Source organism: Pyrus communis, chromosome 1, assembly GCF_963583255.1.
Source record: "Pyrus communis chromosome 1, drPyrComm1.1, whole genome shotgun sequence".
In the NCBI taxonomy this organism is placed as follows: Eukaryota; Viridiplantae; Streptophyta; class Magnoliopsida; order Rosales; family Rosaceae; genus Pyrus; species Pyrus communis.
The window spans coordinates 32,575,573-32,601,406 of NC_084803.1; the positions used below are offsets into that span (position 1 = coordinate 32,575,573).

Genomic DNA, 25,834 nt, shown 5'->3' on the forward strand with positions numbered 1-25,834 from the left:
AGGATTTTAATAAACTATTTTAAAATCTTGATTGAATACACATTGAATTTTAGAGAATCACTTAAAATCTTGATTGAATACACCTAGATTCATTAAAAGAATTAAAATTCCTCAAAATCCCAATTGAATACACCCCTCTTAAGCTAGCTCACTCAATGAAAAATTCTTAACTCGGCTCTTGTGTCTGTGGAGATCAAATAATTACATGAACGACAAATGGAACTTTTTATTCTTTTACCTTAACGACTGTTTGATCACGATGTTTCAAGAGATAGCAAGATTTGGCTGTTGAATAAACAAATTGTTTTGGTGACAGTTAACTAATAATTATATTATATATATTGGAAGATCTGTGGTCAGCTTCCTTCCAACAACAACGTGTAATACTTTGTTGTATCAGGTTAATTAACTTTCCCTAGTAATTAACCATTAATTAACATGCAAAGCATGTCTGTTATGTCTTGTATTCCAGACTGATCTACCAGTCCACTCATAAATCCAAATTCCAATTAAGGTCGATGCAAACTATGCATTATAACAACTCGTCAATAACAGAAAAGCAATTTTGTTGCGCGCGAGTAGGGCAATTTTCAGCTGTTGACACGGAACCAACAATTAATTAATGCAACTGCTTGCGCGTCAACGATTGTCTCTAACTTAAGTGTAATTCTATCGTTTTAAGTGGAAATAAAATAGCCTACGATAGTAACACAATGAAAGTTTCACAAAATATTGGTCATTCGTGGCAACATGAGAGTAAGACTACCTAGTTCAACAACCAAACTTTTGAAGATTGCTTTTTTTAACTAAAATAAATCTAATGGTAAATAATATCTATCTTATTGAAAAATTTAACATGTTATCAAATTGTTCATCTAAAGCATTGAAGAGGTACATTTTCATTTATTAAATTATATAGTGTTATTGTTGGAGATTGTAGCTCATGGGATGGTTGTTCAAGATTGTATTCTCCTTGGGTCCACCTAATGCTTGAACAAATGGGTGATTAATATATCTACATTATTTTATATATTTTATTTATTCTTAACGAATGTTGTATTTTCTAAATAGAATTTTTTTGAGCGCCAAGTATTTTATTTATTGCGTCATATTTATAATTATAATTATGTGTTGGAGTGTTTTCTTAAGATGGGATCAAGAAAAAATGTAACTTACTATAATATAGAGTTTATTTCAATACACAACTGATTCTAAGTTGAGACCAAATTTTTTTATAATTTTAAAAAGGTTATTTCATTATAGAATATTATTTTAAAAGAGTTTTACTGTAATATATTATGTCACATATAATATCTAATACATAGACATTGTTTTCAATACACATCACCAAGATTCATTTTGTAAATTGAGGATTTTGTTTGTGACACACATTATATATATATATATATATATATATATATATATATATATATATATAGGGGAAACTGTTATTAACATTATAAAAATCTCAATTTACACTCCTTATAAATGTATTTTTCTTTCTAATTATTGAACGTTTGGAGTGCAAAATAAGAGTTTTGAAGTGGCAATAACATTTCCCTATACATAACAATTACATATTTATAATATTAGATATTATTTTAGTAATTTTTATTAATCATATAGTAGATTCCAGACAATTTTATTATAGTTATCATTGATCTCCAGGATCAGATTTGATCTTGGCGTGCTTAATGAAGGTTTAAGGCACTTGGCTAATACTATTAAACACGAATTAATTTGTTGTAAAGTGGAAAAGGAAACCTTTATTAATCAACACTAACCTTTACTTGGACTAGCAATAACTTCCATCACACACATGAAAACTAGACAACTCACAAACCATCCATCAAAATGTTTTTATATAAACAAACGATAATATCTCCACTAAGGAGGTGGAAGAGTGGTAGAATAGGCTTGCCATAATAATGTGTTTCAACTTTGTTTTTAGTGAAAATCTCTCAAGCTTCTAACCACGTCAAGTGATCTAGTGATAAGAACACAGACTGCGACTTCCCAATAAACAACAAAAAAAAAAAAATCATGATTTACCAGCAATTATTCTCTTTTCGAAAAGAAAAAGAAAAAAGTATTCTCAAATCCCTTGCGTTTACCATTTTATCCTTGTCCCACGTAGGGAACATTTTACCGTACCGGTAACTCAAAACAAAATTTCACTAGACGACAACAACATGGCAACTGAAAACAAAAGTATCCCCATCAGAATTAAAAGAAAAAAAAAATACAAACAAATTATTTAATTGGAAAAATCCAAGCTAGCACAAATTCCGAACAGCAAACAATTGGCTTAACTTACCGGCTGAGCCCTTCATCCAATTGCCTTCTTCCTCTTCTAACCAACCTTCCTTCTGTTTTTCAAAAACTTCTAACCAACCTTCCTATTACCAAAAGATCAAACGGAACTTTAATGAAAAGTTCCTGATATTATTTACTTTAACGAAAAATCATAATTTTACATTAAAAAGTCAATCCTGCTACTATTCACTTTACCCTTTATTTTGTCCTTATCGTTAAAACTCAAAGTTTTTAAACCATTTTTATTAGTTTTCCCAAAATCAAAACTTTAGTATGCACCCTTCTATAATATACATTAATATTCAAGTGCCACATAATTATTTTTTTCTCAAATAAAATTGTCAAATAAGTCCTTAAATTTAAAAGAGAACTGTTATTAGTACATTATAATTCTTATTTTGCACTCTTTTGAAGTATATTTTCTTTTTCTTTTTTTTTAAAAAAAGGAGGACAAGTGGTGTCAAGCCACTATTATTATTCACCCATTTGGGTTCCAGAGAGGTTATGAGGAATTTTAGCCTGTTTTTTAGCAGCAGTTAAGCAGACTCACTAACTCAGAGTATCGAACCCGAACCTCCCACATTTTTTTGTTTATTGAAGACCTCCCACATTTTTTTAAAGTATATTTTATTTCTAAATATAAAAAGTTTAAAATGCGAAATGAAAATTTTAGAGTACTAATAATAAATTCACATTAAAAAATTGTAACACTATAAATTTAGAGACACACTGTCTCACTTCTTTTTATTATCACTAGCATAGGGGCACACACAAAGTGTGTGAGAAAAATTTTTATTTTTGTTTTTGAAATAGAAGGAGAGAGGAACAGAGTGATAGAGAATGTGGGAGTAAGAATTTTTTTTTTTTATTAGAGATATGTTAGGATTACATGTAGGTGAGTCTTTGAAAAAAAAAAAAAAATTTGGTTGTGTGAAATTACATTTATGCCCCATATTTCTTATTCATGTTCGGTTTTAATTAAAGGGTTAAACTGGTAATTTCATAAATTTTTTGTTGATAATGAGTGTTTTATTAATTAGTAAAGATAATTAATCTTTCTCAACTTTTTTTTTTCAAAGTTAAAATATTAAAAAAAGCTCACATAATAGAAAATAGTAAAAAAATACTAAGATTTGTTGAATATGTTGGAGCAAAATTGTAACAAATTTTAGTTTTCAAATTGAAATTGCCATATGGTCCAACAAATTTGTATTTGTAGAAACTGTTGAAGATGATATAAAGGCTCGTTTACATATTAGTAATGCGAATGAAAAAGCAAGAATAGGTTCCTTTCATGATTTTTCTTGTGTTTACTTGCATGTAATTGGATTACCTAAAATTAGTTATGAAAATAACCCAATTTCAAGAATTTGATTAACTAGAGGGAGGTGTTTATCCAATTCCCTTGCTTTACTTTTTCTCATTTCGAAGATATTTGATTTGTTAACTTCCCATTACTAATAAGTAAACGGGCCTTAAATTTTTAGGAGTTAGATATTCTTTGATTGCTAAATGTTAACGCATAATGAAATTTATAATAAAATGTATTGCACATTGACATGGTTTTATTGGGTGTTGAGTTCCATATATATTTTAGGAGACGATATATAAGTTTCATGGAAAAAAAATTCACAAGTCAAAGTTAAACAAATTTTAAATTTTAGAAAATAAAATAATAATTTTTAAGTTTAATTAAAAAAATTTCAAAGAGCGTAATTAAAAATAATCTATCTACAAATCGAAAAAAATTTGTTCCTCTAGTTGTAAGCTTCATTTTGGTACCAATTTCGTGAAATTTGGGTGAAAAACGAGTGAGATACGAAGTTTGGAAGTTTTCCTGGTTTTCCGGCGACGGTGACGGCACCGGAGTTTGGCCGGAGAAGATGATGGAATATTCCGTCAGTTTGGACGGAATATTCCTAACGGCATTAACGAAATCTGTTAGACTTAACGAAATATTCCTGACGGCGTTAACTGACGCCGTCAGTGTGCCAGACACGTGCCTGCGTGTGGGCGGCTCGTGAGGGCGCGTGCGGTGTCAGAAAATTATTTTAAAAATATGGGGATGTTCGTGAGGTTGAGTAGATCACGTTAATGTATTCATACACCCATTTGAGCTTTGTATGAGAAGTTATTTCGTAATGTTGGTTATGTGCTTTAAAATTAACGTTTTTATAGTTGTTTCGCATATAGGTGAGACCTATCCCGAGGATGAGCACAGTCACTCGAGGCAAGGGGGTTATGACCCTTCTACATACCAGTGAGTGAGCCTTTGGTTTTCCGTATATACCTATATACTTATGATTTTTCCCAGAAAATGAAAGGAAACGTTTATATGTTTTAAATGCCATGAACTGCAATTGCATATTTAGTCATGCATTAGTAGTTGCATATATATATATATATATATATGTGTGTGTTTGGTGATGCGGACGCACAGGTAAGTGCCAAGTAAGTTATGGTTTATGTTTGCGTTTAGTAGTGAATTGAGATGCATAGAGAGCTCATAACCTGCACCCCCCGTGTTAGTGCTCCCGCCCAGAGTTGGGCAAAGTCCTTTACGTGATGTTCACCTCCCGCACCACACGCTCATCTTGGATCCAAGTTAGATGTACAGTCCTGTCGTATAGACCACTTTAGGTGGTTCCGACTCGTAGGTGACCCGCGATTATTCGCCCAGTCTTCACGTGATCGTAGCACTTGAGCGTACTTATTTACACCCAATCTTATCGTACAGACCACTTTAGGTGGTTCCGAGTTGTGTGCAGGTGTAGTTAGTGAGTTGGAGATTTGAGCTCTAGATTCAGCCGTACAGGTCACGTTAGGTGACTCTGGCTGACAGATTACATGACATTGATTGACATTACCTGAGTACTTGCATTTTATTTAGAGGCATTTGACATGGCATATTTCTGAGCATGACTTATATATATATATATATATATATATATATATACGTATATATTCTATTTTCTGGGAAGTATACAGGTTTTACGGCGAGGGGTTAGAACTTTGTTTATGAAATGATTTTCGAAAAGCTTTGTTTTTGCCCACTCACGCTTTCTGTTTTGCGCCCCTCCAGGTTCTAGTTTGGCTAACACTTTTGGTGGCTCCCCAGAGGATTTCTTGGCTTATCTGACAGATTATCACCAGTGTAGGACCACCTTTGGGTGTGCTTATTTAGTGTTGTTTCTCCTGTACTGCACTAGGTTTTCCGTGCTCTGAACATTGTTTTTCACACTTATACTTGCACATGTATGTTATTTACGCAGTGTATAGCTTGATTTTTATTTATTCGTACTTTTATTATTATTTCTTAGCTTTCGCACTGTACACATGGTTACGTCACTTCCACGTGACGCCCAGCATGCCCTGATCTCAGTCGAGGTGTGTCACCTAATGCTTGAACAAATGGGTGATTAATATATCTACATTATTTTATATATTTTATTTATTAATTTATTTATTCTTAACGAATGTTGTATTTTCTAAATAGAATTTTTTTGAGCACCAAGTATTTTATTTATTGCGTCATATTTATAATTATAATTATGTGTTGGCGTGTTTTCTTAAGATGGGATCAAGAAAAATTATAACTTACTACAATATAGAGTTTATTTCAATACACAACTGATTCTAAGTTGAGACCGAATTTTTTTATAATTTTAAAGAGGTTATTTCATTATAGAATATTATTTTAAAAGAGTTTTACTGTAATATATTATGTCACATATAATATCTAATACATAGACATTGTTTTCAATACACATCACCAAGATTCATTTTGTAAATTGAGGATTTTGTTTGTGACACACATTAAATATATATATATATATAAATAGGAAATTGTTATTAACATTCTAAAAATTTCAATCTACACTTCTTATAAATGTATTTTTCTTTCTAATTATTTAACGTTTGAAGTGCAAAATGAGAATTTTGAAGTGTCAATAACATTTCCCTATATATAACAATTACATATTTATAATATTAGATATTATTTTAGTAATTTTTATTAATCATATAGTATATTCCAGACAATTTTATTATATTTATCATTGATCTCCAGGATTTGATCTTGGCGTGCTTAATGAAGGTTTAAGGCACTTGGCTAACACTATGAAACACCAATTAATTTGTTGTATAGTGGAAAAGGAAACCTTTATTAATCAACACTAATCTTTACTTGGATTAGCAATAACTTCCATCAGACACATGAAAACTAGACAACTCACAAACCATCCATCAAAGTGTTTTTATATAAACAAACGATAATATATCCAGAGGTGGAAGAGTGGTACAATAGGCTTGTCATAATAATGTGTTTCAACATTGTTTTTAGTGAGAATCGAACATAAAACCTCTCACCAAGTGAATAAGAATATCACCAAACCGTAGTACTAAGTGACTCCATCAAAGTATTCTCAAGCCCCTAACCACGTCAAGTGATCTAGTAATAAAGGCGTGGACTGCGACTCTCTAATAAACAAAAAAAAAAAAAAAAAAAAATCATGATTTGCCGCCCATTATTCTCTTTTCGAAAAGAAAAAGAAAAAAGTATTCTCAAACCCCTTACGTTTACCATTTTATCCTTGTCCCACGTAGGGAACATTTTACCATACCGGTAACTCAAAACAAAATTTCACTAGACGACAACAACATGGCAACTGAAAACAAAAGTATCCCCATCAGAATTAAAAGACAATAAAAATAAAAATAAAAACAAATTATTTAATTAGAAAAATCCAAGCTAGCACAAACTGGCTTAACTTACCGGCTGAGCCCCTCATCCAATTGCCTTCTTTCTCTTCTAACCAACCTTCTTTTTTTTCAAAAACTTCTAACCCACCTTCCTATTACCAAAAGATCAAAAAAACTTTAACGAAAAGTTTCTAGTACTATTTACTTTAACGAAAAATCATAATTTTACATTAAAAAGTCAATCATGGTACTATTCACTTTACCCTTTATTTTGTTCTTATCGTTAAAACTCAAAGTTTTTAAACCATTTTTATTAGTTTTCCTAAAATCAAAACTTTAGTATGCACCCCTCTATAATATACATTAATATTCAAGTGCCACATAATTTTTTTTTCTCAAATAAAATTGTCAAATAAGTCCTTAAATTTAAAAGATAACTGTTATTAGCACTTTATAATTCTTATTTTGCACTCTTTTGAAGTATATTTTCTTTTTCTTTTTTTTTTAAAAAAAGAGGACAAGTGGTGTCAAGCCACTATTATTCATCCATTTGGGTCCCAGAGAGGCTATGGGGAATTTTAGCCTGTTTTTTAGCAGCAATCAAGCAGACTCACTAACTTAGAGTATCGAACTCGGACCTCCCACATTTTTTTGTTTATTGAAGACCTCCCACATTTTTTTAAAGTATATTTTATTTCTAAATATAAAAAGTTTAAAATGCGAAATGAAAATTTTAGAGTACTAATAATAAATTCACATTAAAAAATAGTAACACTATAAATTTAGAGACAAACTGTCTCACTTCTTTTTATTATCACTAGCATAGGGGCACACACAAAGTGTGTGAGAAAAATTTTTATTTTTGTTTTTGAAATAGAAGGAGAGAAGAACAGAGTGATAGAGAATGTGGGAGTAAGAATATTTTTTTTTATTAGAGATATGTTAGGATTACATGTAGGTGAGTCTTTGAAAAAAAAAAAAATTTGGTTGTGTGAAATTACATTTCTGCCCCATATTTCTTATTCATGTTCGGTTTTAATTAAAGGGTTAAACTGGTAATTTCATAAATTTTTTGTTGATAATGAGTGTTTTATTAATTAGTAAAGATAATTAATCTTTCTCAACTTTTTTTTTTCAAAGTTAAAATATTAAAAAAAGCTCACATAATAGAAAATAGTAAAAAAATACTAAGATTTGTTGAATATGTTGGAGCAAAATTGTAACAAATTTTAGTTTTCAAATTGAAATTGCCATATGGTCCAACAAATTTGTATTTGTAGAAACTGTTGAAGATGATATAAAGGCTCGTTTACATATTAGTAATGCGAATGAAAAAGCAAGAATAGGTTCCTTTCATGATTTTTCTTGTGTTTACTTGCATGTAATTGGATTACCTAAAATTAGTTATGAAAATAACCCAATTTCAAGAATTTGATTAACTAGAGGGAGGTGTTTATCCAATTCCCTTGCTTTACTTTTTCTCATTTCGAAGATATTTGATTTGTTAACTTCCCATTACTAATAAGTAAACGGGCCTTAAATTTTTAGGAGTTAAATATTCTTTGATTGTTAAATGTTAACGCATAATGAAATTTATAATAAAATGTATTGCACATTGACATGGTTTTATTGGACGTTGAGTTCCATATATATTTTAGGAGACGATATATAAGTTTCAGGGAAAAAAATCCACGAGTCAAAGTTAAACAAATTTTAAATTTCAGAAAATAAAATAATAATTTTTGAGTTTAATTAAAAAAATTTCAAAGAGCGTAATTAAAAATAATCTATCTACAAATCGAAAAAAATTGGGTAAAAAGACAGACAGGACAAAGAAAAAAAAGAAAAAACCAAAAATGCACAAACATGGAAAGGAAACGAAAAGACTCAAGACTCTCTCTGTCACTCTGTGCTCCCTCCATTTCCACACTCACTTTCTCTCCGTCGGTTTCTTCTTCCTTCTTAGCGTAGCTCCCGCGTCCAGGTCGTTTGAGGGCACTGAATCTATTTCCAGGTATTTTTGTTTCGGGAATCACAATTTTACGCATTTTTGTTTCGAACAATTTGTGTAAAATTTGATTTGCAAATGGACGATTTTATTGCCCTAGATTCTGTGATGCTGCTGTGATCTGATCTTGGAACTTGTCCTTAATTGTATTTAATGCTTGTGTTTCTGTAAATTTGCTATTAGTTACGTTGTTTGTACTGAATTTTAGTTAATCCAATTAGTAAATTTTGCTAACTGTGATTTGTGGGCATGAAGATCTGATCATTTGGTTCAATTTTGGATTTTTTTTTTGGTGTGCAGAGTGTTGGGTTCGATTTGGAGTGGGAAGTGAGTTTGCATTGTGTGGGGTTGCACTGTAGCATTGTACCTTTTTGAACAGTGTTAGTGTGTTTGTAAAGTATATGTGTTTGTGTTGAAGGAAAGCTGGGATTGGATGGTGAGGTGATGATGTGATGCTACTTAAGCAGAGAAACTGGGTTTTAGGATAGTCGGAAGGAGGGGAGTTCTTTGACATTTGCATTATTGGTAGACTGAGGTATTTTTCTTTGATCTCCATAAGTTGTATTTGTTTCGTATTTAACTGGTTTTTGAAAATTTTCTTGTTGGGCAGAGTACCTTTTTTATAATTTGGTTGTGATCTTTAAGGGCCATGATGATTTTCTTTTTCGTGCTTTTCAATAGGGATAAAAATCAAACAGAGGGAATAGAGATGAAAGGAAGGATAGGAGAGGGAAGAAGAGAGCAAAAATATATAGAATGAAACTAAAAACCTTATAGTTGTTTTTAGGTTGTGTTAAAAGTCATTAGATGTATTTTTCCGTATTAAAAAAACAAACCATTACCATAGTTTTGATGAAATAGTGTCAAGTATTTGCAGCTTCAGGTCACCCAATTTTAAGGTTGTTTCATTTGATGAACAATTAAAATATTTTAATTTTCAGGTGGGCAAGGAGAAATATGAAGGTGGCATACGGTGCAAATATCAAAGTCTCCCTCCCCTGAACTGCAATCCATATCTTCTTCTACTTCACAGTCTAGGTTAGACATGTTCTATTTGCTCGGTCTCTTTAACTGTGGTGACAAATTGGTCTTTGATAGTTCAAAAAATGAATGAAGCACTGATAAATTTTACTTGAGTGCTCCTGAAGTTTTGTATTTTTTTATTTTTATCCCAATTTTTATAAATAAGCTGGAGAAACAAAATCGAATCATCTTTAAACACTTTAGTTGCACAATTGTTGATTATTCCCTTGCAATATATTCAAATGGTTCATGTTTCACCCAGGGTTTTAAAGGAACCAGCAATGGATGATGAAGAAGGTACAATGGCAAGAGTTGCTCAATTTGTGGAGCAACTACATGCCAGCATGTCTACACCGAAAGAAAAAGAACTTATTACAGCACGTTTGCTAGGTATTTCCAAAGCAAGAAAGGATGCAAGAACAATTATTGGTTCGCATTCCCAGGCAATGCCATTGTTCATAAGCATTCTCAGGAACGGCACCCCTGCAGCAAAAGTTAACGTGGCTGCAACTTTGAGTGTCCTGTGTAAAGATGAAGACTTGCGTCTTAAAGTACTTCTAGGCGGATGCATCCCCGCTTTACTCTCACTTTTGAAGTCTGAATCAATTGAGGCTAGGAAGGCAGCAGCAGAAGCTATATACGAAGTTTCCTCTGGTGGGCTTTCAGATGATCATGTAGGCATAAAAATATTTATTACAGAAGGTGTAGTACCAAACTTGTGGAATCAACTCAATCCGAAGAGCAAGCAGGACAAAGTGGTTGAAGGTTTTGTGACAGGGGCTTTGAGAAATCTTTGTGGTGACAAGGATGGTTACTGGAGAGCAACACTTGAGGCTGGTGGAGTAGATATCATTGTGGGTCTTCTGTCTTCTGACAATGCTGCTGCCCAGTCCAATGCTGCCTCCCTTTTGGCCCGTCTTATGTTGGCTTTCAGTGATAGCATCCCCAAAGTAATAGATTCTGGAGCTGTCAAAGCTTTGCTTTGGCTTGTGGGTCAGGAAAATGATGTTTCTGTTCGTGCTAGTGCTGCTGATGCTCTGGAAGCCCTTTCTTCAAAGTCAACTGGGGCAAAAAAAGCTATTGTGAATGCAGATGGTCTTCCAGTTCTAATTGGGGCTATAGTTGCTCCATCTAAAGAGTGCATGCAGGGTGAGTGTGGGCAGGCTCTTCAAGACCATGCCACACGGGCTTTAGCAAATATTTGTGGCGGGATGTCTGCTTTAATTTTGTATCTTGGAGAACTTTCACAATCACCTCGCCTAGCTGCCCCGGTTGCTGATATTATTGGAGCTCTTGCATACGCACTGATGGTCTTTGAGCACAATTCTGGTGCGGATCAGGAATCTGTTAATGTAACAAAGATAGAGGATATTCTTGTAAAGCTGCTAAAGCCTCGGGACAATAAGCTTGTTCAAGAGCGTGTCCTTGAGGCCATGGCTAGTCTATATGGCAACAACTATCTCTCCGGTTGGCTCAATCATGCACAAGCAAAGAAGGTGCTCATTGGACTTATAACAATGGCTGCTGTTGACGTGCAAGAGTATCTTATACCCTCTTTGACAAGCTTATGCTGTGATGGTGTTGGCATATGGGAGTCCATTGGCAAAAGAGAAGGAATTCAGTTACTTATTTCACTGTTGGGGTTATCCAGTGAGCAGCATCAAGAATATGCTGTTCAGTTGCTGGCCATCTTAACTGACCAAGTTGAAGACAGCAAGTGGGCTATTACTGCTGCCGGTGGGATTCCTCCTCTGGTACAGTTATTAGAGACGGGTTCTCAGAAGGCAAAAGAGGATGCCGCTCATGTGTTGTGGAATTTGTGCTGTCACAGTGAAGATATTTGTGCATGTGTTGAAAGTGCAGGAGCCATCCCAGCATTTTTATGGCTTCTAAAAAGTGGTGGGTCAAGAGGACAAGAAGCATCAGCCGAGGCACTCACAAAGCTTGTCCGGACAGCTGATTCTGCCACCATTAATCAGTTGTTAGCTTTGCTCCTCGGTGACTCTCCAAGCTCAAAGGCCCACACTATCAGGGTATTGGGTCATGCTCTCATAATGGCCTCACACAAGGATCTTGTGCATAAAGGTTCAGCAGCTAATAAAGGGCTGAGGTCTCTTGTCCAGGTTCTCAATTCATCAAATGAAGAAACTCAAGAGTATGCTGCTTCTGTCCTAGCTGATCTATTCAGCACAAGACAAGATATTTGTGATACTCTTGCAACTGATGAGATCGTGCATCCTTGCATGAAGCTATTGACCAGCAACACACAAGGTGTTGCAACACAATCAGCTCGAGCATTGGCTGCTCTGTCCCGTCCTACGAAGAACAAACCAAGAAGCAAGATGTCTTATATTGCAGAAGGTGATGTCAAACCCCTTATCAGACTTGCTAAAACTTCTTCCATTGATGCTGTTGAAATTGCAGTTGCCGCACTTGCCAATCTTCTCTCTGATCCCCAGATTGCTGCAGAAGCCCTGGCAGAAGATGTTGTTTCAGCTTTGATAAGAGTACTGGGTGATGGAACTTCAGAAGGTAAGAAGAATGCATCCCGTGCGCTTCATCAATTGCTGAAGCATTTTCCAATAGGTGATGTGCTCACAGGAAATGCTCAGTGTCGTTTTGCTATGCTTGCTATTGTTGATTCCTTAAATGCATTGGATTTGGATGGGACTGATGCTGCAGATGCTTTAGAAGTAGTTTCCCTTTTGGCTAGAACAAAACAGGGCGTGAACTTCACTTACCCTCCATGGTCTGCCCTTGCTGAAGTTCCATCAAGCTTAGAACCTCTTGTTCGCTGCCTGGCTGAAGGGCCTCCCCCGCTTCAGGATAAGGCAGTAGAAATTTTGTCTAGGCTTTGTGGTGAGCAGCCAGTTGTGCTTGGTGATCTATTGATTGAAAGATCAAGATCTCTTGGTTCACTAGCTAACAGGGTAATGAACTCATCTAGTCTAGAAATCAGAGTTGGAGGAGCTGCATTACTTATTTGTGCAGCAAAAGAGCACAAACAGAAGGCACTCGAAGTACTTGATGTGTCAGGATATTTGGAACCATTAACGTATGCTTTAGTGGACATGGTGAAGCGAAAGTCTAGCTGCTCCTTTCCAGAAATTGAAGTCAGAACTCCTAGAGGTTTTATTGAAAGAACTGCATTCCACGAAGGCGATGAGTTTGATGTCCCTGATCCAGCCATTGTTTTGGGGGGTACTGTTGCCTTGTGGTTGCTATGCATAATTGGTTCCTTTCATGCCAAAAGCAAACTCACCATTATGGAAGCTGGTGGTCTTGAGGTTCTATCTGAAAAGCTTGCAGGTTACACTTCCAATCCACAGGTATAAAGTATTTAGCTTCATAGTTGTAGTTCCATGTTTAGATACCTTTTGGTACAGATATTTGAAATATAAATTTTTGTAGCTTACTAGATTGGTCATCTTTATGAACAGGCAGAATATGAGGATACAGAAGGTATATGGATTAGTGCCCTGGTCCTGGCTATTCTGTTCGAAGATGCAAATGTTGTTCTGTCACCTGTAACAATGCGCATCATTCCTTCACTTGCTCTTCTTTTGAAATCGGATGAGATGATTGATAGGTTCTTTGCTGCCCAGTCAATGGCCACTCTTGTTTATAATGGTAGTAAAGGAATAATTCTTGCCCTTGCAAATTCAGGTGCTGTTGCTGGATTGATAACTCTTATTGGTTATGTAGAGTCCGACGTGCCTAACCTTGTTACTTTATCAGAAGAGTTTTCTCTGGTGCGAAATCCTGATCAAGTTGTTTTGGAGTGCCTTTTTGATTTTGAAGACATAAGAGTTGGATCAACAGCACGTAAATCTATACCTCTCTTGGTGGATCTCTTGAGACCAATGCCAGAACGGCCCGGTGCCCCTCCAATTGCTGTTAAACTCTTGACTCGTATCGCCAATGGAAGTGATACAAATAAGTTAATTGTGGGTGAAGCTGGAGCTCTGGATGCTCTGACGAAGTACCTGTCTCTAAGTCCACAAGACTCCACCGAAGCCACAATAACTGAATTATTCAGAATATTATTTAGCAATCCTGATCTCATTCGATATGAAGCATCAGCTAGTTCATTGAATCAACTCATAGCTGTTTTGCGACTGGGTTCAAGAAATGCAAGATATAGTGCTGCCAGAGCTCTTCATGAACTATTTGGTGCTGAGAACATTAGAGATTCTGATTTAGCCAGGCACTCAATTCAGCCATTGGTTGACATGCTTAACGCTGCATCAGAGAGTGAACAAGAGGCTGCCCTCATTGCGTTAATAAAGTTGACTTCAGGAAATTCTTCTAAAGCAGCTTTGTTGACTGATGTGGAGGGAAATCCAATGGAGAGTTTGTACAAAATACTGTCTTCTGCTTCATCCTTGGAATTAAAGAGAACTGCTGCACAACTCTGTTATACTTTGTTTGATAATACTGAAGTCAGAGGAAATCCAATTGCCTCAGAATGCATAGAGCCCCTTATATCACTGATGCATTCTGATGCTACTACAGCTGTAGAAGCTGGAGTTTGTGCTTTTGAAAAATTGTTGGATGATGAACACCGGGTGGAGCTTGCAATGGCCTATAATGTTGTGGATCTCCTTGTTGGATTAGTTTCTGGAACAAGCATGCAGCTCATTGAGGCCAGTGTCTGTTCTCTCGTAAAGTTGGGGAAAGACCGGACCCCATGCAAATTGGATATGGTCAATGCTGGAATCATTGATAAATGTCTTGAACTACTACCTGTTGCACCCAGTTCATTATGCTCTTCCATAGCTGAATTGTTCCGCATTTTAACAAACAGTAATGCAATTGCTAGAAGTTTGGCTGCTGCACAAATTGTAGAACCTCTTTTTATAGTTTTACAACATCCAGATTTCAGTTTATGGGGACAGCACAGTGCATTACAAGCACTAGTAAATATTTTGGAGAAGCCACAGAGCCTTGCAACGTTAAAGCTTACACCTAGCCAAGTGATTGAGCCTCTTATTTCATTTCTGGAATCCCCATCTCAAGCCATTCAGCAGCTTGGCACAGAATTGCTATCTCATCTTCTTGCACAAGAACATTTTCAGCTAGATATTACAACAAAAAATGCAGTTGTTCCACTTGTTCAGCTTGCAGGAATTGGAATATTAAACTTACAGCAGACAGCGGTAAAGGCATTGGAAAGAATCTCCACAAGCTGGCCAAAGGCAGTTGCTGATGCTGGTGGTATATTTGAGCTTGGAAAGGTTATTATTCAAGATGACCCTCAGCCACCTCATGCCCTGTGGGAATCAGCTGCTCTAGTTCTCTCAAATGTTCTGCACTTCAACGCTGAATACTATTTTAAGGTTCCTGTGGTGGTTCTTGTTAAAATGTTGCATTCAACAGTGGACAGCACCATCACGGTGGCCCTCAATGCGTTGCTTGTTCATGAAAGGAGTGATAATTTAAGTGCTGAACAGATGACTGATGGTGGTGCTGTAGAAGCCTTGTTGGACCTTTTACGGTCTCATCAATGCGAAGAAGCATCTGGAAGATTACTTGAAGCTCTATTTAACAATGTCAGGATACGACAAATGAAGGTCTCTAAGTATGCAATAGCACCGCTATCACAGTATCTGTTGGATCCACAAACCAAATCAGAGTCTGGAAAACTTCTTGCTGCTCTTGCTCTTGGAGACCTTTCCCAACATGAAGGGCTTGCGAGAGCCAGAGATTCCGTTTCTGCGTGTCGTGCATTGGTAAGCTTGCTTGAAGAACAGCCAACAGAAGAGATGAAAATGGTGTCAATTTGTGCATTGCAAAACTTCGTCATGAACAGCCGAACTAATAGGCGAGCTGTCGCAGAAGCAGGGGGCATACTGATTATTCAAGAACTACTACTGTCTCCCAATGCAGAAACTGCTGGGCAGGCAGCATTGCTTATCAAATTTTTGTTTTCTAATCACACACTCCAAGAGTATGTATCAAATGAACTTATCAGATCTTTGACAGGTAATTCACGTTTGCATCATTATTTGGTTTCGAATGCTGATTTTTCCCCTATAAACTAAAGACTGACATATGATATTCATCAACTTCCCTTTATTTCTTTCTTCTGTTGACTTTCTGGATCCAATGCCGTGTCTTGCAGCTGCATTGGAGAGAGAGTTGTGGTCCTCAGCAACTATTAATGAAGAGGTCTTGAGAGCCTTACATATGATATTCGTCAACTTCCCAAAGCTCCATATTTCTGAAGCAGCAACTCTCTGCATTCCCAATTTGATCGGAGTTCTTAAATCTGGTAGTGACACGGCTCAGGATGTTGTTTTGGACACCCTTTCCCTGTTGAGACATTCTTGGTCAACTATGCCAATAGATATTGCAAAGTCTCAGGCTGTGATTGCTGCTGAAGCCATTCCCATCCTACAAATGCTCATGAAAACCTGTCCTCCAAGTTTCCATGAGAGAGCAGACAGCCTGTTGCATTGCTTACCAGGTTGTTTGACGGTTACAATTAAGCGGGGGAACAACCTTAAACAGGCCATGGGAGGCACAAATGCTTTTTGTCGATTGACAATAGGCAATGGCCCTCCTCGACAAACCAAGGTAATGGTTCCATAGACTAGTTATGTACAACATGAAAAAAAAGAAACTGTCTATTGCGTAACTTACAGGTATTAAATCTTTGTTCTTCTTTTCATTCTTTTCCTCCGTTTATGAGGTATGGTTGAAGCCTCTTTAGAGAACCTGACAAATCTTAGGGGCATACGGTACCCTTAATCCCATAAATACTGGATATTGGATAATTACCAGGGACCCCCTGGGGTTGGCTCTCAAGGGATTAGCACTGATTGTGTATGAAAATAAATTTATACTATTGCTACTGCGATGACTTTGCAGCATCTAAAATCTGCAATAGAATTTTGATAACATAGCAATGCCTGCAGGTTCCCTACCGTGTATTGGTTTTGTGAAGATTTACCGATTATTATTTTTCTTTGAACCAAAATTTTATTTTATTTGTCTATTTATAAATAGAAAGAGTGAGCATAGTGCATTTGACTACAACTCTACTGTTTCAAATCCTTTGATAAAGAAGTCTCATGTTGTGCATATAATTTGTGATGTTTTATTATCCTCTCTATGCTTACAGCTTTATGTTATACACAATGTTGTTTCGACATTAGGTAGTGAGCCACAGTACCTCTCCTGAGTGGAAAGAAGGCTTTACGTGGGCATTTGATGTGCCTCCAAAGGGACAGAAACTCCATATCATTTGCAAAAGCAAAAATACCTTCGGAAAGGTAATAACTTTTCTTTTTAGATTTGCAAATCGCAAGCAGGATGAGTTAATCATTCGATTTTGTTATTTAATTTTTAATTATCATGATCGTTTGTGCTCGACCAATGAGAACGAAGTTAAATGCTCTTGTTTCCTGTAAGGCTTTTGATTGTTGACGTATAGTTTTAATAGGGTGGGTTTAAATCTCAGCAAACAATGATGAACGGGCGATAACTCTGGTTTAAATCTTACACATATGATCAGTAAACTTTCCTGCCTTGATAGCAGCCATTGGTGCGCTAATTAGTTACACCCCACCGCAATTTTTGCTTTTCATTTCGTGATGGTGGTTGGTGAGCCTTGTGTTTTTCTTTTGTTTCTCAGACAACTCTGGGAAGAGTGACGATCCAAATTGACAAAGTCGTTAGTGAAGGAGTATACAGTGGATTGTTCAGTCTAAATCATGACAGCAACAAAGATGGGTCTTCCCGTACACTAGAGATCGAGATTATCTGGTCAAACAGAATGGCTGACGAAGAAACATGAACGAGTACTGAAGTCTGGTGCGGCGCAGTCTCCTCATAAAGCCGGGAATGCCGCATTGATGATCCAAATGGGGGAAAGGAGGCTGGCTTGCTTGTAATTAGTTTTTGCGTTTTGAAGGTCCAATTTTGTAGTTTGAAATATTTAAGCTGCTTCAGGTAATTGTAAATTAAATTTGATAGAGTGGAAACGCGTTCCCACGTTTTAAGGGAATCTAAAAGTTGAATATAAGTTTGTACAGGTCAGCCTGTAGGTGCTAGCAACTCGAAGATTTTAATAAGATTGGAGTTTGAATTTCTCGTACGCATACGGCTTGAGAATTAGTTCGACATTAGACTTGTGCTCATGCTCGTGCTCGGGACATGTTTGACGCTTATTCATGTCCAGATTCGCAACCATAAACACAACAGCTCTCAATGGTTTTCCAGGATTCTACTGAAGTTTCAAAACTAGACACAAGGTTATACAACATCCTGACATCCTCCTGACGTTTGCATTAACGGAGTAATGGACCAAAACCCGCATATTAGACGAGCACAATTACTTCGCAGCAGCGACAAGTGCAGATCGAGCTTTTGTGAAAGTGGCTATCAGTGATCCGAGTTGCAACTTATCGTTGCACCCAAAGGTCAACCTGTACCTGCAAACGTATAAATACTGATTAGTGTAAATTCAGCTTATAGCCAGTTCCAGTTTTCAAGTTTTAACAGTCAATTTGCAAATTGAACAAAATAACAATCTTCGGTATCATATATTGGCAAGTAATTTCCGCAAACGCATTATTTCCTTCTCCACTTTTATGAACAAAACCAATGTACGCTATTGTTTATTATGTTGTGACCAAGTACGGCCAGTACCATGTTGCAATGAACTTGGCCGCCTAATTTGTAGAGTCCATAATGAAGAAAACAATAAGCAAATGAAAACAGTGCAAGACCAAAATACTTACTCTATGTCAGCTAAATCGTTAATCAACTGAACGCGAACATCTGCTGGCATCTGAATCTTAAAAACGAACCTGTTCAAAGAAAGCAGTGTAGGTGAGAGATGAAGCAAACAAAATGACACGAGAAAACGTAGAAAAATGTGTAACACTTACATGGTCACTTCTCTTACAATATCTATCAAAGCCAATCCTTTTCTTGCTTTCATATCAGATATTGCTGCAATACATGAAGTGTGCAAAGTAAATACTAAATAACTCTTCCCAGTGACACTGTTCCTGCCTTGAGAATAGAATTATAAGTACATAAATAAATAAGACGGTTGAATACTTTTGAAACTCTCAGCAAATGATTCGTTCAAAAGCCAGTAAGACATTTGCTCAATATCTTTGGGCAATGGATTTCCTGTGCAAAGATATACTGCTTCTTCAGTTATCTGCTGTGAAGCCATATGAGTTGACTGCGTACATTGAAATAGGAATGACGTCAAGATCTATTCGTGAATTTAAAAAAAAAAAAAAAAAAAAATTCAAATCCATGGGACAAGTAATTTGAGTTTCTGCTAAAATATATTTTACTTCTAGAGTCCTAATATTGGAGACTATTTACAATGCTCATCTGAAGGCATCAAGTAAAAAAGGGTTATTTCTCTATCCCACCATTTTATGAATCAATACATTGACACACAGATTTTGAACAGCAAAAGAGAAAGTGAAAAAGACAAATGTAACATCTGAGTAGAGATTATAACCTGCAAAATGTTCAAAGCCTTTCTCATGTCACCATTGCTAAGCCGTACAACTGCCACTAAACCAGTCGCAGGCACATCAAGCCTAGTCCAATCAATAAATGTCAACTTATCAATATATTTCTGACTGAAGCCAGGCATCAAAAGATACGACCATAATGCTTACTAGTGAACCACAGTTCTATAACTTTATTCGCCTTGACTACCCAATGACATGTTTAGAATATTTCATTGTTCTTGAAGCATTTCAAATCAATATACAGGGAAAAAATTGCTGGTAAGAGAACAGTGCTTACCCTTCAGCCTCTATAACATGTTTAAGTCTCTCTGAGACATGAAACTCCTCAAGTGGAGCAAATCGAAAACGAGTACATCTGGATTGTAATGCTGGAATAATCTTGTTGACATGATTGCAGATTAGTGAGAACCTAGTGTTCTTTGTGTATTTCTCAATCACTGCACCAAAACAAAAGTACAGAAGAGATAAGTATCAGTGAAATAACTTCGAACTGACAAAACCTACTGCATTAAAACAATTTATACCTCTTCGCAAAGCAAATTGAGCATCCTTTGTCATAGCATCTGCCTCATCCAGCAAGACCATTTTGACAGATGACTTTGCACTCTCACCCCTAAACAGACATAGTCAGACTATAAGTTTTGATTACAAGGCTAACTGTTATACATGCTAACACACAGAAATTGGAATCAAATAAGATCACGATGCATAGCCATCTTTGGGGGTCTGAAGTCTTATAAGGGAGATACATTCATTAGAGCCGGAAAACAACCAGCAGGCCAAACCCAGATACCACCGAAAATATTTCTATTTATAACTTCTAACTCTTAGAATTTTTTTTTTTTGAAGTCCGGACACGAGGTCTGACTATTAAGTATGAATCGTAGTTCTAATAGTAATCTATTTTATATATTCCGTGCTCCAGATACTAGAATGAATATCTGACGAAGTAAAACCATCTCTATCAAGATGACAAACCCATTCTCTGTACTATCCATAGGATCATTTATACCAAGTCACACACTCATTAAAATGGCCGTGATCTGTCATTATGTGCGACTATCTCCACTATAGAAATAAAAAAAGGAAAGAAGGAACAAATTCGTTAATAAATACTAGAAACAAAGGGTAGGCTTTCTACATATGTATCGTTCAAAACAATGATTTTTATCAGCTGTAACAAAGAAATAAACTTCATAAAAGTCGAAATATGAAGAAATAGGTATGCCTAGATACTTTATTCTATGGATAAAGGATCTAATTGATAGAAGAAGTGCCGTAAAGATCAATTTGCGAGGTTTTGGTCTGATACAATAAGAAATGCTTGCTTATGTCATGATCCCCTAAGGTATTGTGCAGCTGTGTAGCATCAGATCCCAATGATAGTAAGTCTTTTCCTTCTTACGAAGGAAGGTCTTTTTCAAATATTCTATATCAATTTATATATGAAACCGAGATAGTTACCTTTCAGAAAATTAGAATGATAGTGAAACATAGAAAAGCATAACATGAGTTATTTGGCATATTTTGATTCCTATACATCCACTCATGTGGTACTTCATTATATGATATATATAAGAATTATACGATATATATAAGATCCATCTGTATAGATATCATCATCTACATCCAGAAAGTCGTATGCTTTGACAGAAGCTTGTACAATTTGGGAAGGGGTTTTGATTGATCAAAAAGAAGAATCTACTTCAACCGATATGCCCTTAGGCACGGCCATACATAACATAGAAATCACACTTGGAAAGGGTGGACAATTAGCTAGAGCAGCAAGTGCTGCAGCGAAACTGATTCCAAAATACAATTAGCTAGAGCAGCAGGTGCTGTAGCGAAACCACATTAAAATTACCTTCTGGGGAGGTCCGTTTGATATCCAAAAACTGCTCAGCAACAGTCGGACAAGTGGGGAATGTTGGGGTGAACCATAAAAGTTTGGGTAAAGCCGGATCTAAATGTTGGCTAGGGAATTAGGCCAAAAATTAGGATACATTCTGGGAAAATAAAACTTTCATCGAAGAGAAGCAAGTGAAAGGCTTTCATAAAAAATCTCGTAGAATCGAGAATGAAGTTTTCATTTTGTACATGCCAGATCATGAATTAGTAACTACATCCAATCTCGAAAAAATCCCAATTCTTTCGAACTTTCTCTTTTTGGAATGGAATTTTTACGGAATCCCCATGAATAGGATCAAACCTTATTCCATGGTATTTACATGAGATTCCTCTTTCTTATTCTTAAACAAGTCCCTGAGAGGGCTTAGTTGATCCACGATTTATGTTTTGTCTTTCGTTTGTTTCGAGAAATATATCGATCAATTCCGATTCTTTCTTTTCTATTGATTCTTTTCCGATCAAGATAGACATTAACAAAATGATGATCACAAATTGAAGTCTTACCCAAACGAGAAACTCTGCGTGCTAGCAAAATCTTGAATTTGTTGTCGCACAACATCGATCCCCCTGTCATCGGATGCATTCAACTCCAAAATCATATTGTGGTACTGTGCTCCATACAGCTTGCGTGCCACAGCAAGTATCGTTGAAGTTTTGCCAGTTCCAGGAGGACCATACAATAGGAGGTGTGGCAATCGGTTCTCACTAGTGAGCCTATCAACTATTCACCCCAACAAAAAAACATGAGTGAATGTATAACTTTAACAATTAAAAATGAATGATAACTACATATAGCACTAAGATTATCGAAAATGACAGACTCCCATAATTGCTGCAGCTCATGCCGAAAACCGAAACATTAGGAAAATCAAGCCGAAACCCTAGGCTCTCTTTACATTCATGGCAAGCAGGGGAAAATTAAAAGGGAAAGCGAGCTGCTTTTCTCTAATTTCTCCATCTCTGAAATATATTCATGCATACGAATGTATACACACAAATCAACATCTTTTATTCCCAGATTTTCTCGCCAACCAAACACTACAGTAACTAATTATCTCTCTACCGAAAAAGTAAAATCAACATAAACCCTAAAAAGTTCCAACATTTGACACCAACAATCATGGGAAGGAGGAATTGCTTACTGGTGTCGACAATGTCGCGGTGAGCAGCGACGTCCGCGAGGGAATGAGGGCGGTACTTCTCGACCCACGGCGTGGCTTTGCCGTGGGAAGGGGCAGCGACGGCGACGTTTTTGCCTTTGTTGTTGCTGGTTTTTAGAGATGAATTGTCATCTTCGTCGATGTCCATGAGAGTGATTGGCTCCGCCATGGTTGAGTGTGGAGTCCACTGGTTAGCTGCTCTCCTCTCGCAGTCACTGTGAAGAGAATCGAGGGTTTCAGTGACCTCAGCAATGGCGCCAACTTGAATTTTTTTTCATATGGTGGGCGGGATTTACCCTTTCTAGTTTCTACACTGTTTATATATTTGTTTATTATTTATAAAAATTGATATAAAGGTGGACGACCCAGAGAAGTAGGCATTGACCGTCAATAGATGTTGCATTTGTGTTACGCCCCTCCTGTAGCATGTGATACCCTCGCTATCGTTAGCCTTGATAGGAACCATATATTTTCCTATATAAATGCCTATTTGTAGCATAGAGAAGAAGACATAATTCGTTTGTAATTTTCATTTGATAATAAGAGAGATTACTACTGATGTCCCGATGACGTAGACACATTTACCGAATTTCCTAAATATTGTGTTTTCTTCACTTTATATTCCACTGCACACATATCATCAATGTCACAACACGTTATCAGCACGAGAAGTTCTCGCGTAGGTGGAAAGCACAACGCCTTAAATCCAGTGAAACATTACTTACCTCTCATCTCTGTCGGCTGGAATCTCACATATGAGAAAGTTCTTGTACTTTATCTTCATACTTCTATGCGACTAATTTTCTTAAAGCAAATATACATCTGATTATATAACTATTATTATTGGCAATGAAAAGAAAATTATTGATTCAAAGTTAGGTGGCATGGGTCTACACAAAAGTCAGCAACTTAAGACTTGAACAAAAATCTCTTCGGATCTCATTTATTCAAAATTCAAAAGGTGGAAATCACGGTGCCATGAATTCAAGGAAAAAGAAAAGAAAATTTTGACGTACTAAATGTTGACAAAAGAGGAAGAAAGGGAAGTACAGTAAGTTAATATTTAAATTTTCCTTATCATTATTAATCTTGTTATTAATGTGATTGGTGCAGAATAATTGCTCATCATACAATAATATATATGTGAATCTTTAAGTTTTGATATTTATGTGAATGATGCTGAATTAAAACTCTTGTCACAAACATTACTTTTTTAAAGCAATTTATTTATAGTGGTTGAAATTACCACCCTCTGCTTTAATTTACTAATTGTACTACATTTTGTTATGATGAGTATATATAGGACATGAAGTTCCTTGATTCTCATCATATAAAAAGATCAGACCCGAAGTTCCTTGATCAAAACCAAAACCTGAAATTTTTGAATCAACTGAGAGAGTAGCAATTCCTTAACTAAATTAAAATGACGGCCATAAGCGCCTCAGTCCACAGACTATTAAATGAGGGCCAGAAGTTCCTTGATTCATGTAAATGAGGAACAGATTAAGTATGGACATGAATTCCAAAAAATATGAACCTAAAGGTTTTAATGATGATGATATTGAGAATAAATTTTGAGTACATATGTATAATGTTTTGACCTGAAGTCCAAAATACATATAATGTTAAGAACTTAAAGTTCTAACATTTTGTGTAGACGTATGTTTATATGGTATGAATTAATTATTGCAAGTTTCATCATACTTGAAATTCTTCCTTTTGCGAATAAGAAAATGGTGAACTTAGCAAAACTCGATATGTTACCATTGACATCTTCTACAAGAGACTTTTATGAATTCATAATACCAAAGAATTCATGTGGAAGCATATGATATTATAAAACATCTTTACTTAAAAACTCATTGAATCATATTCATAGAACCAGAAGTTTCCACTGTTTCTTCATTGATTCATATTATTGGAACAAGAAGTTTCCATAGCTTCCTATATCTAACAAATTGAATCAGAAGTTTCAGACATGTAAAAAAGCCAGAAGAGAGGGAACTTTTCTATACATATGTGTGCATACACATGAATTAAAACTACAACAACAACAAAAAGGGTGGGGGGGGGGGTGAGGAAGGGAGGGGAGCTTTCACAAAGGTTGCTCTTATGAAGCCTCGTTGGCAGAATCATAGAAGAACGAGGCACTAGAGATTGATTATGTGAAGCCTCAGTATTTGGAGGAACTCTATAAGGAAGAGGCATCAGAGATTGATCATTTGAAGCCTTAGTACTTGGTAGAACTCTAGACGGTGGAGGTGAATAGAGCCATAAATATTTGATGATCACTTTGAATCTGACTTTTGGATTATTGCAGTTGATTGAGCTTTCTTTTCATGTTCGTCGAGTAATTATTTGCAAGTATTTGCAACTCTCTATTCTCATGCTTGAGCCTTCTAATTTCTTATCTAAGGCTTGCTACCTTAGCCATTAGTGATTCAACTTGGCGAGTTTGAGCAAGTAGACGTTGGTATATGTTGGATACAGAACTAAGACATTGAATACTGAAAGCCAAAGAGTCTTGAACAGCCAACTCATCAAACCTTTTTGAAAGTATTCTTTTATTTTTGGGAGTGAGAAGGTTCTTAACTACTACTGTGGCGATTATATCATCCTTCATCAAAGAGTTTTCAATCGTAAGAAGGCCATGAAAAGATAAAAAGGATGGGTGCCATATATTATCCTAAAGAGGCACATCTGCATCTTTCACAACATTCAAGTCAAATCGAAACAATGGTCAGTCGAGAAAGCCATTTTCAGAAAGAAAAAAAAAAAAAAATTGAAAGAAAAGGAAATCAGATAAATTGAAATCTCAGAAGTGCAACAGAGGCAATTTCCACAAATGGCAACCTTTTGGGTGTGCTTTTTTGATACAATTGATGCCTCTATATAAGAAGAGGCAACACAACTACTTGTTCAAAAATCGAAGAGACACCACTCTTTGAATTTCAAAAGTCGAATTTTCCTGAATGAAGTTCACTGGCATTTCTTGGACGTAATCTTAGCTTTTCAGATATCAAGGAAACTATATTAAAATATCTATAACAAAGTTGAAACGTTTTTTATTGTTCCAACTACACCATTGTTCCCGACAAGCGGAAATGGGCCCAACAACATCATTACCTGCTATTGGGAAGTCCCTTTATATGTTAACCTCCGTCCTCTATGGCAAAGCAGAGCTCCAAAAATGTCTAACTCTTCTTCCT

The 25,834-nt window shown here is 36.0% G+C and overlaps 2 protein-coding genes across 3 annotated transcripts; one reads left to right on the plus strand and one right to left on the minus strand.

Moving 5' to 3' along the window:
- The first annotated feature begins 8,884 nt into the window (after positions 1-8,884).
- Positions 8,885-18,149, plus strand: LOC137744488 (protein CELLULOSE SYNTHASE INTERACTIVE 3-like). Of its 2 annotated transcripts, none has more exons than XM_068484293.1 (8): positions 8,885-9,031; positions 9,326-9,560; positions 9,967-10,063; positions 10,311-13,377; positions 13,489-16,033; positions 16,173-16,627; positions 17,209-17,325; positions 17,688-18,149. In XM_068484293.1, the coding sequence occupies exons 4-8, from the start codon at positions 10,330-10,332 to the stop codon at positions 17,847-17,849; spliced, it is 6,327 nt and encodes a 2,108-aa protein (XP_068340394.1). In that variant the 5' UTR covers positions 8,885-9,031; positions 9,326-9,560; positions 9,967-10,063; positions 10,311-10,329; the 3' UTR covers positions 17,850-18,149. The 2 variants fall into 2 exon arrangements, with proteins under 2 accessions (XP_068340394.1, XP_068340400.1); XM_068484299.1 differs by lacking the exon at positions 8,885-9,031 and adding an exon at positions 9,064-9,171.
- A 143-nt stretch (positions 18,150-18,292) lies between these two features.
- Positions 18,293-22,936, minus strand: LOC137744504 (replication factor C subunit 3-like). Its single transcript, XM_068484307.1, has 9 exons — positions 22,608-22,936; positions 21,970-22,186; positions 20,082-20,170; positions 19,835-19,994; positions 19,542-19,623; positions 19,121-19,250; positions 18,946-19,009; positions 18,796-18,864; positions 18,293-18,486 (listed from the first exon to the last, which is right to left on the minus strand). Exons 1-9 carry the CDS (start codon positions 22,792-22,794, stop codon positions 18,387-18,389), a joined length of 1,098 nt encoding a protein of 365 aa, XP_068340408.1. The 5' UTR covers positions 22,795-22,936; the 3' UTR covers positions 18,293-18,386.
- Between the last annotated feature and the right edge of the window lie 2,898 nt (positions 22,937-25,834).